Source organism: Narcine bancroftii, chromosome 3 (genome assembly GCF_036971445.1).
Source record: "Narcine bancroftii isolate sNarBan1 chromosome 3, sNarBan1.hap1, whole genome shotgun sequence".
Taxonomy (NCBI): Eukaryota; Metazoa; Chordata; class Chondrichthyes; order Torpediniformes; family Narcinidae; genus Narcine; species Narcine bancroftii.
In genome coordinates this window covers 340,724,229-340,740,959 of record NC_091471.1, presented here as the reverse complement: position 1 = coordinate 340,740,959, position 16,731 = coordinate 340,724,229, and the positions used below count along the sequence as shown (strand labels likewise).

General features: G+C 39.9%; 1 protein-coding gene across 11 annotated transcripts in view; it reads left to right on the top strand.

Moving 5' to 3' along the window:
- Nucleotides 1-16,731, top strand: part of LOC138759300 (dual specificity mitogen-activated protein kinase kinase 4-like) — a 143,635-nt gene that overhangs the window by 65,581 nt on the left and 61,323 nt on the right. For 9 of the 11 annotated variants that reach the window (XM_069929498.1, XM_069929495.1, XM_069929494.1 and 6 more), the window contains one exon: nt 2,204-2,236. The exons of the other annotated variants lie outside the window; for them this stretch is intronic. In XM_069929498.1, coding sequence (XP_069785599.1) covers nt 2,204-2,236 — 33 coding nt within the window. The remainder of the gene's footprint in view (nt 1-2,203; nt 2,237-16,731) is intronic. 11 annotated transcript variants of the gene reach the window in all.

Here is a 16,731-nt window from a genome sequence, read left to right as displayed (position 1 = left end):
ACTCCAGCAGATGCAAGCTACTTGTTTTGCCATGAGGTAGCCTGCCCATTCCAGATATTAGCCATATCTTACCTGAACAGCTTCCAATGCATGGAATGCATATGCAAGATGTTTATACTATACACATTATTCTATACTCGAGTTTACCAATTCCAAATACCTACTTTTGTGATGTATGTTGCAAACCAATGGAATACCAGAGTAATATATAATAGACGTGGTCTATTGAAGAATATTTCTAAGTGCATTTTTATCAATAATCTGAATGACAAATAATGAAATTGTGTAGCTTTGTTCAGTTCATTGTGGACCTCAAGCTCAATCATCCAAACTGATTATGATAAGTTGAATGAAAGCTAGACTTGTAGAAGCAAGGCACTAGTTTTCTTGTAGAGTAGGGAAAGTGACTTGATTTGCAGGCAAACATCTATTCCAGGTACATGGTAATTCTTCTGCCTTATGTGTTTTTTTTTAAAACTAAAGGATCTCAGACTGATCATCACATAGAAGTTGACAGTTGGAAATAAATTGAATGAGAACCTGGCAAATATGATTTTAAGATGTCCTGTAAAATGAGCTTGCATTATCCATAAAATTCATGTGCTAATTCAATACAAATTAGATTTAAAATCTTCATTCAGTTTGAGAATGTAGGATTACTGTCAATGGATTATTGTCATTTCAGTTGGCCAGAGGATCTTTTCCCATGCTGTATCTTTTTTTCACTCCACTCTTGCCTCCTTTTGTCGTGCTAAATTACTGTATCCTCTAATTGCAATATATATAAGAAGAGTGGAAATGGAAAGCATTGGACCATTTTCTTTTGGTGAGGAAAGTAATTCCTCATTGGAACATGTCATTAACAAAGATAACCAAAAGTTTTATTGTGCTTGTAACAATAATTAAGATCCAGGGTTTTCCACTGATCCCGAGTTCTCAAAATGAGCAAAATACTCAATTCCTCTTCTCTTAAATTGAAAATGAAAGAAAATGATCTCTTGTTTATTTCAGTGTTCTTAAGTTCCCAATTCATAATTTCTCTGATCCTCACCTCCATAATTTTGAATTTGAATGTTCTGTTTGCAATTTGCAGCCTGTGTCTCCTTAGTTATGTTAGCTGCTAGTCTAACAATATCCATGTTTTAAACTTCTCATCCAGATTACTGTATGGTGTTGGCCCTTTGTTTCCTCTATTTAAACAAAAAAATATTCCAAACTGGCCTGTCCACCCAACTTCTGTCATTCAAATATTGGTATAGTTCCAGAATCCATGTTCTGTAATTCAGACCAAGTTTCTTTATCTCTGATCCTTTAAGATGTTGATGAAGAGTCATCTCTGCCATGTATTTGACAATCTGATGTAATATCTTGTATCTATATGAAATGTATTGGCTTAAGGTGAGGTATAACATCGTTATTTTTATCACTTTTGTTTACCCAAGTTTTTTTCTGAATCAATTGATGCTGAGTTCACTTGCTTACAGAGTTGGAATATGTTAATAGATGAAGTTGGTGATACTGTAATCGTTGATCATTATCATTTTGCATTTTCAAATTGTATTGTTTTAAAAACTATTAAAACAAATACAAAGTATTAACTTGAGGTCCTGAACAGATAACCATTATAATTTTTGTTGACCTGAATTTTAAATAATTTGTTCTCGCAATTAATTGTTGCCAGCATAAAATGAGACATTTTTAAAGAAAGGATAATGAGAATTTATTAGCTACCATAAATTAAGCCCCCTTATTATCTCATGCACTCCCAAGTAATTGGATTGAGTATAATGACGACATTTTTTACTCAAAGAATAGTTGATAAACTATTTGGAACAATGCAAGTGAAAATGCAGTTATACTTTTATTGAACAGTTCCCATTCTGTATACCTCTATTGTTAGTTATGGGTCACAGGATCCATTAATTAAATACCAATAATATTGCCCAGTTCTTGCATTTCCTCCTCTCATTAATTTATTTTAAAATTCAAGAATAATTTATGAATGAAAGTAGTATGCTGTAAATTAAAATCTCCCAATATTTACCATTGCCTTCAAAAATTGCCAGCAGTTTTATTTTGGTTAAAATGATCGGATTTTATGGTTAGAGGCTCAGTGATCTCTCTTTAACAGGTACAGTGGTAGCTGTAGAAATTTGCTGTGTTGCAATTATTTCTAAAAAAGTTTTTGTTTTCTCTGCTTTAGGGGTTCAGCTAAGCGTCTGTGGAAAAGAGCAAAGTAAGCTCCTATTTCATGATACTGTATTCTGAAACTTGTTTCGGACTCTGATAACTGGGTAGTGGATATCTATCTGTGCCTTTCCAACTAATAGTATGTGGAACTTTGGTCTAGCAAGTCCTCTATTTTGTGACTATTGAGTGGTGTCATGCAGAGATTCCCATATCTTTAGTGCAAATGCAAGCAGAGTCCGTTTCTTTCTGAAATTGGCTTTGTGTACCAATAACTATTTGAAATTTTGTCATTTTTTTGTTGGCAGATGGAGATTAATTATTAAAAAAATATTATTTCCAGTGTTTAAAAACTGAAACAGGATCAGTTCCATAACAGTAGAACCATGGAATTCTTGCTGTGCTTTTCAAATGCATTAGAGGTCTAACCATCTAACAATGTGTACACCTACCCCAGCTAAATATGTTTTTTTTTCTGGAATAATCAAAAAATTGCTAGATCAGAATATTAAGTCCAGCAGTTGAACGCAAGAATCGTTTAGATATTTGAGATTTGCTTCAATGAAATGACCCGGAACATTTACATTTTCATGCCAGTGAACGAAGTGCAAGAAAACTAAAATAGTGCATGCACTGCCATTTTAAAAGGACTGTTCCTGAAGAGGTGGTAACCAATGTATATGCTGACTTTTCTCATTGAACCCAAGGCTTACCTAAACATTCGGACTTGTGATATGCTTTTTATAGCCTTGATGAAGGTAATAATAAATTGTAGAATTGAATTTCTCCAAATTAACAGTCTGAAGCACATGACTTAGAAGATTTTAAAATTTTGGTTAGTCAACTTCAATACTCCTGAGTTTAAAAACAAAAAAAAATTAGAAGCAAGAGCAGGCTTTATAGCCTACTCTATCAAGGAATGAGATCATGATTAATCTGATAAGTGCTGAGTTCCACGTCTCTACTTCTTCCACATAACCTCTCAACTTCCTTAAAGATGATCATTCTATTTCAATCTGAAATGTATTTAGTTATTCAGCCTCCACAGCTTTCTGGAATAGAGACGTGCCAGAAGTTCAATCCTGAGAGAGGAAATTCCCTTTTGTTCTTAAATAGCCTTATTCTGAAACTATGGCTCATAGTTCTAAAAGGAAACATCCACTCCTACCACACCCTCAGATCCTTGCATTATTTTGAACTCTATTGAGTATATACATATTTGGGGTGGAACGGTCGTGTGGTGGTTAATGTAATGCTATTACTGTGCTAGTGACCCGAGTTCCAATCCACTGCAATCTGTAAGGAGTTTCTGTTCTCCCTAATGCATGTGTTTCCTCCAGGTGCTTTGGTTTCTTCCCACATTCCAAAGATGTATGGGCTAATAGGTAAATTGATCAAGTGGGTATAAATTGGCACTGTGGGCTGAAAGGGTCTGTTACTGTACTGTTATCCCTAAATTCAATACATCTTTAAAACTTTTAACCAAACCACTTAATTGTAGGAATCAACTTTGAGTACCCAACGTAAATGGTCCAAAACTCTCTCACAAATACCATGTAATTGTAGTTAAAGTTCTTTTACACACTCACCCCTTTGCAGTAAAGGCCAATATTTCACTTGTTTTCATTGCTAGCTGTACTGGCACGTAAACATTTTAAGATTGGAATATAGATTCTCTTTCCAGCTAGAACCTGTAGATATCCTCCATTAAAAGCATGTTCTATTTCTTGATTGTTCCAACTGAATATGTTTATCCTGCATTTCCCCCACATAATACAGATGCTCCTCTACTTATGCTGGTTCGACTTACAATAGGTTTGTCGGAACACAACCCCATCAAAAGTAGAGGATTACCTTTATTCCATTTGCTGGGCCACATAACCTTTCAATATCCCATTGCCAATTATATTTCCAACAACTTGCTTTCAGAACTTTTTTTAATCACCAATTTTGGTGGCAATGTACTTGGTCATTTCATCAAAGTCATTAATATAAATTATGAATAATTTGGGACTCGATTCAATTCCCAAACTTTACCCGCTTGCCACCCACTGCCCCCACCCCCCCCCCCCATTTCTCATAACGTCAAGCTGAAAATCATCTATTTATTGAAATTATGTTTTCAGTTAATGAGCCAGTTCTGTCCATGCTACTATATTACTCCCCCCCCCCCCCTTGTGATGAACTCCTGCCTTATGTAATAGCCTTTTAAGTAGCATCTAATTGAATCACGTTGACAAAATTACTATATGGTGCAGATGCAGTGGTTAAGTTATACTGAAGTTATTCCAGAGTCCTAGCAGAACATCTAGAGACTCAAAAATCTAGATTCCACAGTGATATCTGAGGAATTTAAATTCAGTTAATATTCTGGAATTGGGAATGGACAGCAAAGTTGAGTCAGCAGGTACCCTGATCCTGTAGAAGTGCAGAATGAACAAAACAAAACTATAGATTTCACTTTATCCACCTTCATTACACCCACAAAGAAGTCTAATAAATTTCTCTTAAAACTACATTGATTGAATTTATCACTGATTGTACTTTGTGCAACTAATTTCTCAATTTCATTACTTTGCTTATGGCAGATATTAAGTTAATTGACCTATAGTTTCCTGCTTTCTATCTGAATGAAGGGATTGCATTTGCAATATCTTAATGTGGTTGGGACCTTTCCAGAATGGAGGCAACCTTGGTAAATCACTGCCTTTGCAGACACTTTTTTAAGATCTAAGGATGCAGACTGTCAATGAAGCATAATGGGTATTTGAGAGATGGGGGAAAGCTTGCTTAGTGCTCTTTATCCAGTGTGTTTGATTATCTTCCGTTCTTCCTTTGTTCTTGGATTTACTTGTGATATGATGATGTTTTTAGTGGTTATCTTAAGTAAAAGCAGATTCAAAATATTTTTTCAAGTGTCTGCTGAGTCCTCATTTGCCATTATTAATGTCATAATTTCATCCTTTGAGACCATTGTTTATTTTTGCTGCTCTTCCTTTTGGAGTTATAGTTAGAATTTCCCTGCCAGTTTATTCTCATAATCTGATAGCTCCTATTAATGGTCAGTCTTCCTGTACTGAGTCTCCTTGATTTAAAAAAAATCTCAATCAACCTTTACACAAAACAATGTTCCTTTCTCTCAAGTACCCATTGAATTTTATTGGTAGTAGGCATCTTTAAAAATGTCCTTTGAGGCCTGTTGCATTAATTGGAAAGAAGAAATCACATTAAAAATTGAAAGAAACCGCCCTGGTTATTTGTTAAATGAAACTCTGTTGTGTATTGATAACAGCTAAGTGTTTGGAAACCTTTTAGATCCACTGTCTGCATACAGTGCTCTTATTGACCAGTTATTTGCAGTGTATTTATTTGGGAGAACAATTAGCTGTAAATACATCAGCAAAAGGGCTCCAATATTTGGCTTTTCTACTGTGAAAGAAAGAATAAGCTGTAATGTTTGTTATCCCCTTCTGATGTGTTTCTAATGTTGGACCAGCAATCAAACTTTTTGTTCTTGAAATTTATCTCTTTTAATGTACCATTCATTGTGAAGAATCTACTCCTTGTCCTGCACGCCAGGGTTTTAAAGACAAATAACAGATATAGAGGGACCATTGATTGAATGGGACTCGCTGAACTCTGGGAGGGTTCCAGTGGGTTGAAAATGGAAATGTCTTCCCTGTTTAGAAAAGGAGGAAGGTAAAGGTGGGCAACAATAGGTCTTCTACTTTACTATCTATTGTTGGCAGGATGCTGCAACTTTGATTAGATTGGAGAGGGGGGGGGAATCCTTTGATTGTATTTAGATTTCTCAATTACATTTGACAGCCTGCCGCACAGGAGATTGATACACGTTATTGGTTCATAGTATTGGAAAAGTACGTTGGCATTGGACAGTGTGGTAGCATGGATTGTAAGCTTATTACCACATTGAAAAAAAAAGAGTTGTAATAAATGGGTCTTTTTTTCCAGTAGGAAGGATGTAACCAGTGGAATGTCCTAGAGATCACTCTGGGCTCTCAATTATTTACTTTTTGTATTAATGCAACAGGTTGAGTGACTGGGTGAAAACTTGGTGGACAGAATTTAAAGTGATGAACTTTGATAGGAAGAATCCAAAGGGGAGTGTTTAACTTATTTGTCGAAGGATCCAAGTGTAGATATGCAACATTAAGTTAGCATGTTGGCCTTGGATTTAGAAATTCAGACTTTTTTCCCCTGGTTTTTGTGATGCCACATTTGCATCACCATTCAGAGTTTTGGTCCTCTAACATGAGAAAGGTCATGGTAGCATTGGAAACAGTTCAAAGGAGATTCAACAAGCTAATTCCTAGGATGTAGTGGTTGTCTTCAAATGGAAAGTAAACAGTGTGGAGTTTTTAAAAATTTAGAGAGATCTTGTGGAAATATTGCTGTGGACCCAGCTTGGGCCACATGCTTTGAGCCTAAGATCGAGACCCCAAGTGTTCCTGATATTTCACAGCTTGCGAGCATATCAATTAAATCTATCACACAGCAAAGAGGATTTTCCAGACATCAGAAAGTCTCAGGATGCTTGTGTTCCCAATAACAAACTGCTGATCTCTCAAGTACAGGGATCCTGGATAGCAATTTATTGAACTGGATTCACTGTAATTGAATGTTGACTTTTTCAGTAATCCACATTGTAAATTGCATGTTGGCATTAAACTGCAAAATAATGAAGTACAATACTGATGATGGTTGTGAGTTACCAATTATTTAAATCTTTGCTATTAAATATGATAGTGACTTTAGTAGATTTCACCCTTGAATAATGCTGTTGTGTTGAGAACAATTCTTAAGTGCTATTTTGAGGGTTTGGTCTTCCAAACTCCAGTTTTTCACTGCAAAATAGTATTAAAATTAATAAATTCTTTCTAATCTAATTTAAGCTTGCAATGTTATTATGCTCGTATTGACGAAAGAATATTTAAGCAAATGTCAGGCTGTTAAACACACTTTCATAAATTTTCAAGATGAGAACAGAATTAACGATTCAAGCCCATGGCCTTTCATCTACACTAGGTGGTAATCAAACACTTTTTTTTTAAACTGAAGTGGGAGAATGGTGAGATGTATTTTGTATTCTAGTGTTTTGTATATTTCAGATTTCTTGTATGCAGTCATTTTAATTTTTCACGATGAGAAGCATCTCTGAGCAAAAGTTCTGTTTTTCTTTCAGAATACCCATTCATATTTGCCTTTTTTTTCTTGGAATAACAAAATCAGTTACTGGGGAAAGCTGATAAAATGTGAATCATTGCAAATTATGGTGCTTTCTGATTCTTTACCTGAGCAAATACCAGAGTACATCTGTACAAGGGGAGGGAAAGAAATTTAAGGAAGACATCAGGGTTGTTTTTTCACACAGAGCAGTGGGGACCTGGGATGCATTGTCAGGGGTGATGGTAGAGGCTTGTACAATAGGGACATTCAAAAGACTCTCAGACATGGACATGGATGCATAGTGGGCTATAGGTGTGAGGTAGGAAATATTTAGATTCTTGAGTTAGTTTATAAGGTCGTGGCTGTGCTATAATATTCTATGTTGTGATACTAGGTGCTTTCAAACTGCCTTGTAAAATGGGATTAATTGAGCAATTTGCCCGGTTAGCGCTCCACTCACAAGGCAGCTTGAAAGGGTCTGACACGGTCAGCATTGTCCAAAGTCGACCGGGTCTCTGCCCTACCTCCGAGGTAGTCAGGGAATACAGTTAAACTTACCCAGGACACGCAAAATGGCCGACCTGGTTAATCCTGTGACATAAGCGCTTACGTGCTGGCATCACAAGGAAATCCTGGCTGAAGTTTCTGTGGCGATCGGGGGGGGGGGTCACTGCCAGGGCCTGGGGTGGAGAAGTGGGGGGGGGGTGTGAGAGGCCGATGTCACCGGGGGGGGGGGGGGCCAGAGGGGTTGCTGTCACAAGGGAGAGGGGAGAAGGGTCGTTGCCACGAGGGAGAGAGAGATGGGTCGGTTGCTGCGGGGGCAGAGGGGTCAGCTGCCGCGGGTTGGGGGGGGAAGCACGATTGACGGTGGGAGGGAGACTGTCAACTGGTGGGGGGGAGACTGATAGCTGGTGGGGGGGAAGGAGAGACTAGTTTGCGTGGTTCGTCACTTACCACGTCATCGCGGGGGTGGGATCCCCCTTAAATCGCTGGGTTGGTGGTTTACTGGGGCTATCCCCCCTCAGCTTATAAGGTGCTGGAGGCACCTTTGCCCCATTCATCGCCCCTGGGTCCCAGGAGGTCTAACCAGGTACTGCAGTTTAAAAGCACCAACTGTTGCATCAGCCCTTTGGAAAATCATAGCTGTATTTGGGCCCTCCATTCTGCAATGGGTACTAATGCACCTGTTCAAACATGATATTCCTTGTGAATATTATGGAATATTAAGACAATTAATCATTTGTGACTTGGTAAGTTAAAGGGAAGTTTGTCATTCCCCAGCAATGAGCTTATGTTTGTTTTAATGGGGATCTGGTGCAGACCCTATCCTGGGTGTTAAATGTAATTAGTTTAGCGATTTATGGATTAAGCCCCCAGTATGTGATCTTTTTGATGTTGCAGGTGTTTTGGCTACAAGAATAAAGTAGTCCACTGGGATCAAACTTTGTAGGGGTTTGAGTTTTGCATGAATTACTCAACATTAAGTATTATGGAGTGTTTACCTGGAGTTTGGGTGAGAATGGCCTGTTGCATACATGTTTTGGTTAGGTTCTTGATTTGCCTGCAGTTGTCTGGTTTTTAGATGCAGAAGCTATGAATGACTAGCTTGATATCTTGGGGATCAGTCATGGAGCCCTGTAAAAGAATTTGGTCAGAAATGACCCTGATGTTCAGAAACATTCAAACATTTAATTGACATTAGATTTTAATTTTTAAATGTTAAATTAAACATTTACAAATCACAAAATATGTCAAGAGGACGAAAATTAATTTAAAACAAAGTATCATTCTTCCCTATCTTTGCAGCTATAAAATCTCCATTGAAATAAATGGGCTTGTGGATACTGCATCAATTAATTTCGCATCATGTAGGTGAGCAGATATTCCAGCTGGGATTTCTTAGCAAATTCATGCTCCACCTTTGGACTTCATGCATAGCTGAGCATCAGTGATTAATGATAGATTGATGAGCCAGAATTTCTTCAAGTCTGGGCTGCATTAATATGAATATGTGCTGCAGTCCCAAACTTAGATTAGATTTAGATTTATTTTCGGAGTATAATACATGACATCGCATACAACCCTGAGCTTCTTTTATCCTGCAGATGAGGCAGAATCTCTACTTAATATGTAACATACATGTGTGAACAAATAAAGAAATGTACACAAACTGCAATACAGAAAGAAAATAAAGTGCAAAAGCAAGATTTTTAAATGAGACCCTGATTGAGTTTGTTGTTGAGGAATTTGATGGAGGAGGGGTAGATGTTGTTCCTGAACTTGGTGATGTGAACCTTGTGGCGCCGACACCTCATTCCTGATGGTAGCAGCAAGAACAGAGCGCGTGCTGGGTGATGTGGATCCTTGATGATTGTTGCAGCTCTCTGACTGCTGCATTCCCTCGAGATGTTCTCGGTGGTGGAGAGGTTTTGGCTTGTGATGTCCTGGGCTATGTCTGTGACCTTTTACATGGCTTTACCCTCAGGGGTATTGGTGTCCCCTTACCAGAAAGTGATACAGCTGGTTACTATTATATTTCCTCTTTATTTCAGAATTTAAAGAAATGAACTTAAATTCCCAGCCATTTTCAGATCTTTAATCAGGGCTTTGGGTGACATATCTGGTAACTTAACCAATTTAGCTTCAATATGAATTAAAATATTTTTTTAAAAATTGGGATGCTGGAAATGTGAATTTAAAAATAGAAAACCCAAAATATCATGCAACATCTGTGAAAATGAAATGGAGTCAAGATTTTAAGTCAAAGATCATTTGTCAGCCTATTTTGTTTGTCACATCTTTGAAGAACCTTTACCAAGGAATCAATATTGTTTTGCTCGCTCCAGGAATTTGTATATATCATGCCACACCTCACATTTATCTTTGCAAATATTTTTTTCAGGCAAACTTTACCCTATTATTTGAGTATGTACCCACATTGAAGTTGAGATCCTGTTTTGTAACTGCACATGTTCATTTTTTTTGTGCCTAAACTTAGAATGCTGGCCTCCCACTGTGAGGGGAGGAATAGGAGAGTCGTCGAAGAGGAAAAGTACCTTAGCATCAGGGCATAATTTCTCAGCTTAAAATAACATGTTCTTATTCATTTGTATTTGTTGATCTTTTAGGTCTTAGAGTTAATGGATAAATACTGTCTTTTATTTTAGGTATATCATTATTATTCATAGTTCAAATGCCTTTTGTAGGAAATTAACCTAGTGTTCAGAAAGCCTCTGAGAAAGGTTAACATTAAAACTTAAAGCTTGTGATTATATTGGAGTACAGTTAGACAGTATTTTTTTACAGGAAACAGGAATAAATAAATATTTTTCTGGGTGGCAGGATATGACAGGGATCAGACCTTGGGCTCTATTGTGTTAATGATTTGGATGAGGGGACAAAAGTAATCTTTTAAGTTTACTGATTACACAAAACTATGGATAAGGTTGTAAGGAAGGTGCAGAAAATGAGTATGAAATCGCAGCATGTATTTAGTAATCCAAATGGTATGATGTCTTTTATGACGAGTTTTTACAAACAGCCCTTAAGGCTAGAGCTGGATGAGGTCCTCACCCGGGAAGAGACATATAAGGGAATTGAACAACTGAAAAGTGGCAAAGCAGCAGGTATGGATGGAATCCCCCCAGAGGTCTGGAAGGCTGGCGGCAAAACTCTGCATACCAAACTGCATGAGTTTTTCAAGCTCTGCTCGGACCAAGGAAAACTGCCTCAGGACCTTCGTGATGCCATCATCATCACCGTGTACAAAAACAAAGGCGAGAAATCAGACTGCTCAAACTACAGGGGAATCACGCTGCTCTCCATTGCAGGCAAAATCTTCGCTAGGATTCTCCTAAATAGAATAATACCTAGTATCGCCGTAAATGTTCTCCCAGAATCACAGTGCGGCTTTCGCACAAACAGAGGAACTACTGACATGGTCTTTGCCCTCAGACAGCTCCAAAAAAAGTGCAGAGAACAAAACAAAGGACTTGACATCACCTTTGTTGACCTCACTAAAGCCTTCGACACTGTGAGTAGGAAAGGGCTTTGGCAAATACTAGAGCGCCTCGGATGCCCCCCAAAGTTCCTCAACATGGTTATCCAACTGCACGAAAACCAACAAGGTCGGGTCAGATACAGCAATGAGCTCTCTGAACCCTTCTCCATTAACAATGGCATGAAGCAAGGCTGCGTTCTCACACCAACCCTCTTTTCAATCTTCTTCAGCATGATGCTGAAACAAGCCATGAAAGACCTCAACAATGAAGACACTGTTTACATCCGGTACCGCACGGATGGCAGTCTCTTCAATCTGAGGCGCCTGCAAGCTCACACCAAGACACGAGCAACTTGTCCGTGAACTTCTCTTTGCAGACGATGCCGCTTTAGTTGCCCATTCAGAGCCAGCTCTTCAGCGCTTGACGTCCTGCTTTGCGGAAACTGCCAAAATGTTTGGCCTGGAAGTCAGCCTGAAGAAAACTGAGGTCCTCCATCAGCCAGCTCCCCACCATGACTACCAGCCCCCCCACATCTCCATCGGGCACACAAAACTCAAAACGGTCAACCAGTTTACCTATCTCGGCTGCACCATTTCATCAGATGCAATGATCGACAACGAGATAGACAACAGACTCGCCAAGGCAAATAGCGCCTTTGGAAGACTACACAAAAGAGTCTGGAAAAACAACCAACTGAAAAACCTCACAAAGATAAGCGTATACAGAGCCGTTGTCATACCCACACTCCTGTTCGGCTCCGAATCATGGGTCCTCTACCGGCATCACCTATGGCTCCTAGAATGCTTCCACCAGCGTTGTCTCCGCTCCATCCTCAACATTCACTGGAGCGCCTTCATCCTTAACATCGAAGTACTCGAGATGGCAGAGGCCGACAGCATTGAACCCACTCTGCTGAAGATCCAACTGCGCTGGGTAGGTCACGTCTCCAGAATGGAGGACCATCGCCTTCCAAAGATCGTGTTATATGGCGAGCTCTCCACTGGCCACCGAGACAGAGGTGCACAAAAGAAGAGGTACAAGGACTGCCTAAAGAAAGCTCTTGGTGCCTGCCACATTGACCACCGCCATTGGGCTGATATCGCCTCAAACCGCGCATCTTGGCGCCTCACAGTTCGGCGGGCAGCAACCTCCTTTGAAGAAGACCGCAGAGCCCACCTCACTGACAAAAGACAAAGGAGGAAAAACCCAACACCCAACCCACCAATTTTCCCCTGCAACCACTGCAACCGTGTCTGCCTGTCCCGCATTGGTCTTGTCAGCCACCAATGAGCCTGCAGCTGACGTGGACATTACCCCTCCATAAATCTTCGTCCGCGAAGCCAAGCCAAAGAAAGAAAGAAGAATAGTGACCTGCTCCTATAAAGGCCTCTGATGAGATCACATTGGAGTATTACATGCAGTTTTGGTCTCTTCCTCAAGGAAATGCATAATTTCCCTGGAGGAACTAAAATAAAAGTACGCTAGTCTGATTCCTGCGATGGGGGTATTGCTGCATAGATATGGAGTGTGTCATCAAGGTCTGTATACATGGTGAGAAGATGAGAAGAGAACAAATTGAAACAAAGAATCTTTCAGAACTTGATGAAGGGAAGATGTTTCCCTTGGCTGGGAGAGAAAGGCTGGATCTGTATATGGTATAAGACATATGGGTCTAAATCAGGCATGTCAAACTCAAATTCATGGAGGGCCAAAATTAAAAACTTGGACTAAGTCGAGGGTCGAACTAAATATTTATTGAAAATTTTCAACAACATCTGCATGTTTTCTCTTTTTTCAACATATGTAATGTTAAACTTTTTCTTATTAAAATAAATGTTTAATAATAGTTTTGGATAAACTCTTTCCAGGAGCATTAACAAATGAGAAATAAAATATTCAATAAATAATATTCCTCTATAGAGGATTTGTCAAATGTTGCTAGTGTGCTGTCGAATAGTAAAATCTGAGGGCTATTGAGAATGTGGGAGAATAACATGATTCCTGAAACAATCAAATGGGTGACTGATTGTGGGCATGAACTCTAGCAGGGTTATTTGCCATGCCCTTTTTCCATTGGTACAGATATTCTTTGATTGACACACTTTTCAAGTTTTATGCCTAATGAGCTTGTATCCAGGTGCAGGACCATTTTTAACCAGGAATATATTGATCACTGTGACATGAAACTATTGGAAGATCGTTTTATCCTGAGATTAAAGTTCATAATCCTTACTCAGGCCTGTGTGCGAGAGGGCGGGGTTTGCGGGCGATCGGGTTGGAGAACGACAGTGCGGGGGCATCGGCTCTCGCTGCAGGGCGGCATCTCGGCGGATCAGCGGCCCCGTCACCGTGAGTCGCGGATCGGCCTGCGGCAGGGAGGGCAACGCTCCTGGCGAGGTCAGGCCCGAGGCCTCCGGTTCCGGGTGCTGGGAAGCGGCCTTGGCTTCCCCTGACACCGGCCAGGCCCCAAAACCAGAGTCCACGGTGAGACCCTGCAACGTAAACAGAGGAGGTGGGGGCGATTAGCAGGCTGACACCAATGCATTCTGGGATTTGTTGTATTACTGTGCATGCGCTATACTGGCGCGGCAGCCAGCGGGCCACCTCTAATACATTTTTGAAATGATCTTGCGGGCCAAATATAATTATATCGCGGGCCAGAGTTTGACATGTGTGGTCTAAGTGGAGAACTCTTCATAAAAGAGATATTGGAGGGTGAATGTGCTTAATTTCAAGATTGATCCTTTTGGAGACAAAAAGCATTAAAGAGTATCAGCTTGTGTGGGAATATGATATTGAATGGCAGCGAAGGTTTGAAAGAATTGATAGAAACGTAAAATTATGAAAGGGATGGATAAGATACAGACAAGAAATTTATTTTCACTGGCTGGTGAGATTAGAACTAGGGGACTTTACCTCAAGATTTGGGGAATGATTTTTCTTATTGTCATTTCTTTTCTTGGAGTTTTATTTAGGGGAGAGGGGGGCTGGGATTTTTACTACCATTGTGTGTAATGGATTTGATACTAATATTTGTCTACTCTATTTTGCATATACGATTGTGTGTAATGGATTTGATACTAATATTTGTCTACTCTATTTTGCATATACGATTGTGTGTAATGGATTTGATACTAATATTTGTCTACTGTATTTTGCATATGTTTATGATTACATTTATGGAAAATCATTTTAAATAAAATTTTCATAAAAAAAGAGCTTGGTGAGACAATTTAGGATGGAGATTGACAAATGCTGCTTTTCCCAGAGTGTGGAGAATCGATGGAATTCTCTGCCCAAGGAAGGAAGCTATAGAGGCAGCCTCATGAAATGTATTGAAGACACAGATTTTTGAATAGTAGGGGAATTGAGGGTTGTGGTCAAACGGCAGAGAGGTGCAACTGAATTGATAGCTAGATCCGTCATGGAGGAGCAGGTTTGACAGGGCAGCTGACTCTTCTGAGTTTGTTCCTCCTACTCTTCTGCTCTTTATGGCCCACTCATTCTGTTTATACCTGACTTTTCAAAATTTTACTGTATAGTATGACTGGGATGGTGCTTCAGGCATTTTAATTTCTGCATTTCATTTTTAATTGTACCTTTTTGACCATACATAACCATGGATGCTGTCAAACTTGCTGAGTCCCTCCAGCTCTCTTCGTTCTCATGGTGTTGAGCTTCATTGTTGTTGAAGCTACACTTAAAACAGGGAAAGTTGAGAGTATACAATTGCAATGAATGCCTTTAGGTGTTGCCAGTTTTAGTGGAGTTTTAGTGAGTTGCTCATTGCAGGATTTCTAGCCTCTGACCTGTTCTTGTAATTTGTGTCATTGGGCTACACCAGTTCAGTTTCTGGTCAATGTTAATCCCCAAAATGTTGATGGTGGTGAATTCAATTATGCAAACACCATTGAATATTAAAGGGTGTTAACTGGTTTCTTGTTGAGTGTTACTGGCTGCCTATCAGTCTAGGACTGGATATCATCCAGTTTGGGTTGGATTTGGACTGCTCCGTTATACAAAGGAGTTGTAAATGGTACTGAACATTGTACGAACATTCCTACTTCTGATCTTCTGAATAAAGGAAAGTTGAAGGTTGTTGATGTAGCTGGTTAACGTGGTTGAGCTTTGGACACTATTTGAGGAACTCCTGCAGGATGTCCTATAACTAGGATGACTTACTTGCACTCACCACAACCATATATATGTTCCTTGTGTTTCCCCTTTGAATCCCACTGATTCCAGTGTAGATAGGGGTTCTTGATGGTATACCTGATCAAATGCCACTATTTAGGTGCTTTGTCACTTCATTCTGTCCTGGTCCACCAAGAGAACGCCGCCTCGAATGCCAAGCAGCTGTTCATTGACTTCAGCTCAGTATTTAATATGATCAGTCCCCAGAGGATGGTGGAGAAGCTGTCCTCAACACCCCTCTCTGTAATTGGATCCTGGACTTCCTAACAGACCACAGTCTGTCCAGGTTGGTAGCTGAATGTCAAGCACCATCACACTGAGCACTGACGCACCTCTGAGCTGTTAACGCTACTGACCCACAACTGCCTCACCAGCTCCAGCTCCATCAGTGTCATCAAATTTGCAGATGACTCAAAAGTAGTTGGCCTCATCTGCAACCACAATGAGTCGCACTATAGAGAACAGGTGGAAAATCTCATGAAGTGGTGCGAGAGTAACAGCCTGAGTCTCAACGTGGACAAGACAAAAGAGGTGATCGTGGACTTCAGGAGGATGAGGAATGACCACCCTCCACTACACATCAACAACTCTGTAGTAGAGAGAATGCAGAGCTCCAAGTTCCTTGGAATTCACTTTACTGGATACCTATCGAGGGAACTCAGCATCTACTCGTCAGGAAGGCACAAAAGCCACTTCACTTCCTGAGAAGACTGAAGTGGGCAAGGCTACTGGCCACCCTTATGTCAACCTTCTACCTTCTATCGAGAGTGTCCTGGCAGGCTGCATCACAGTGTGGTACAGTCGCTGCGGAGACCATAAGAGCGGCAGAGAGGATCACTTGGGTCTCCCTTCCCCAGCCCCCATTGATGCGATCTACTATGGTCGTTATCTGAAGAGGGCATGCAAAATCTTTGAGGATCCCCTTCCAAGCTGCACATAGCATCTTTCAGCTGCTCCTGTTGGGGAAGAGATGCAGGAGTATCAGAGCCAGCACCACCAGGCTGAGGAACAGTTTCTTCCCATGGGCAGTGAGAATGCTGAACGACCAAAGGAACTGCTCACTATCCAAGACTCCCATTTGTGCAAAGCAATATTTAATTATTTATTTGTAGAGATAAAATACTTGTCTTGCATATGCATTGTTTATATATATATTATGTCT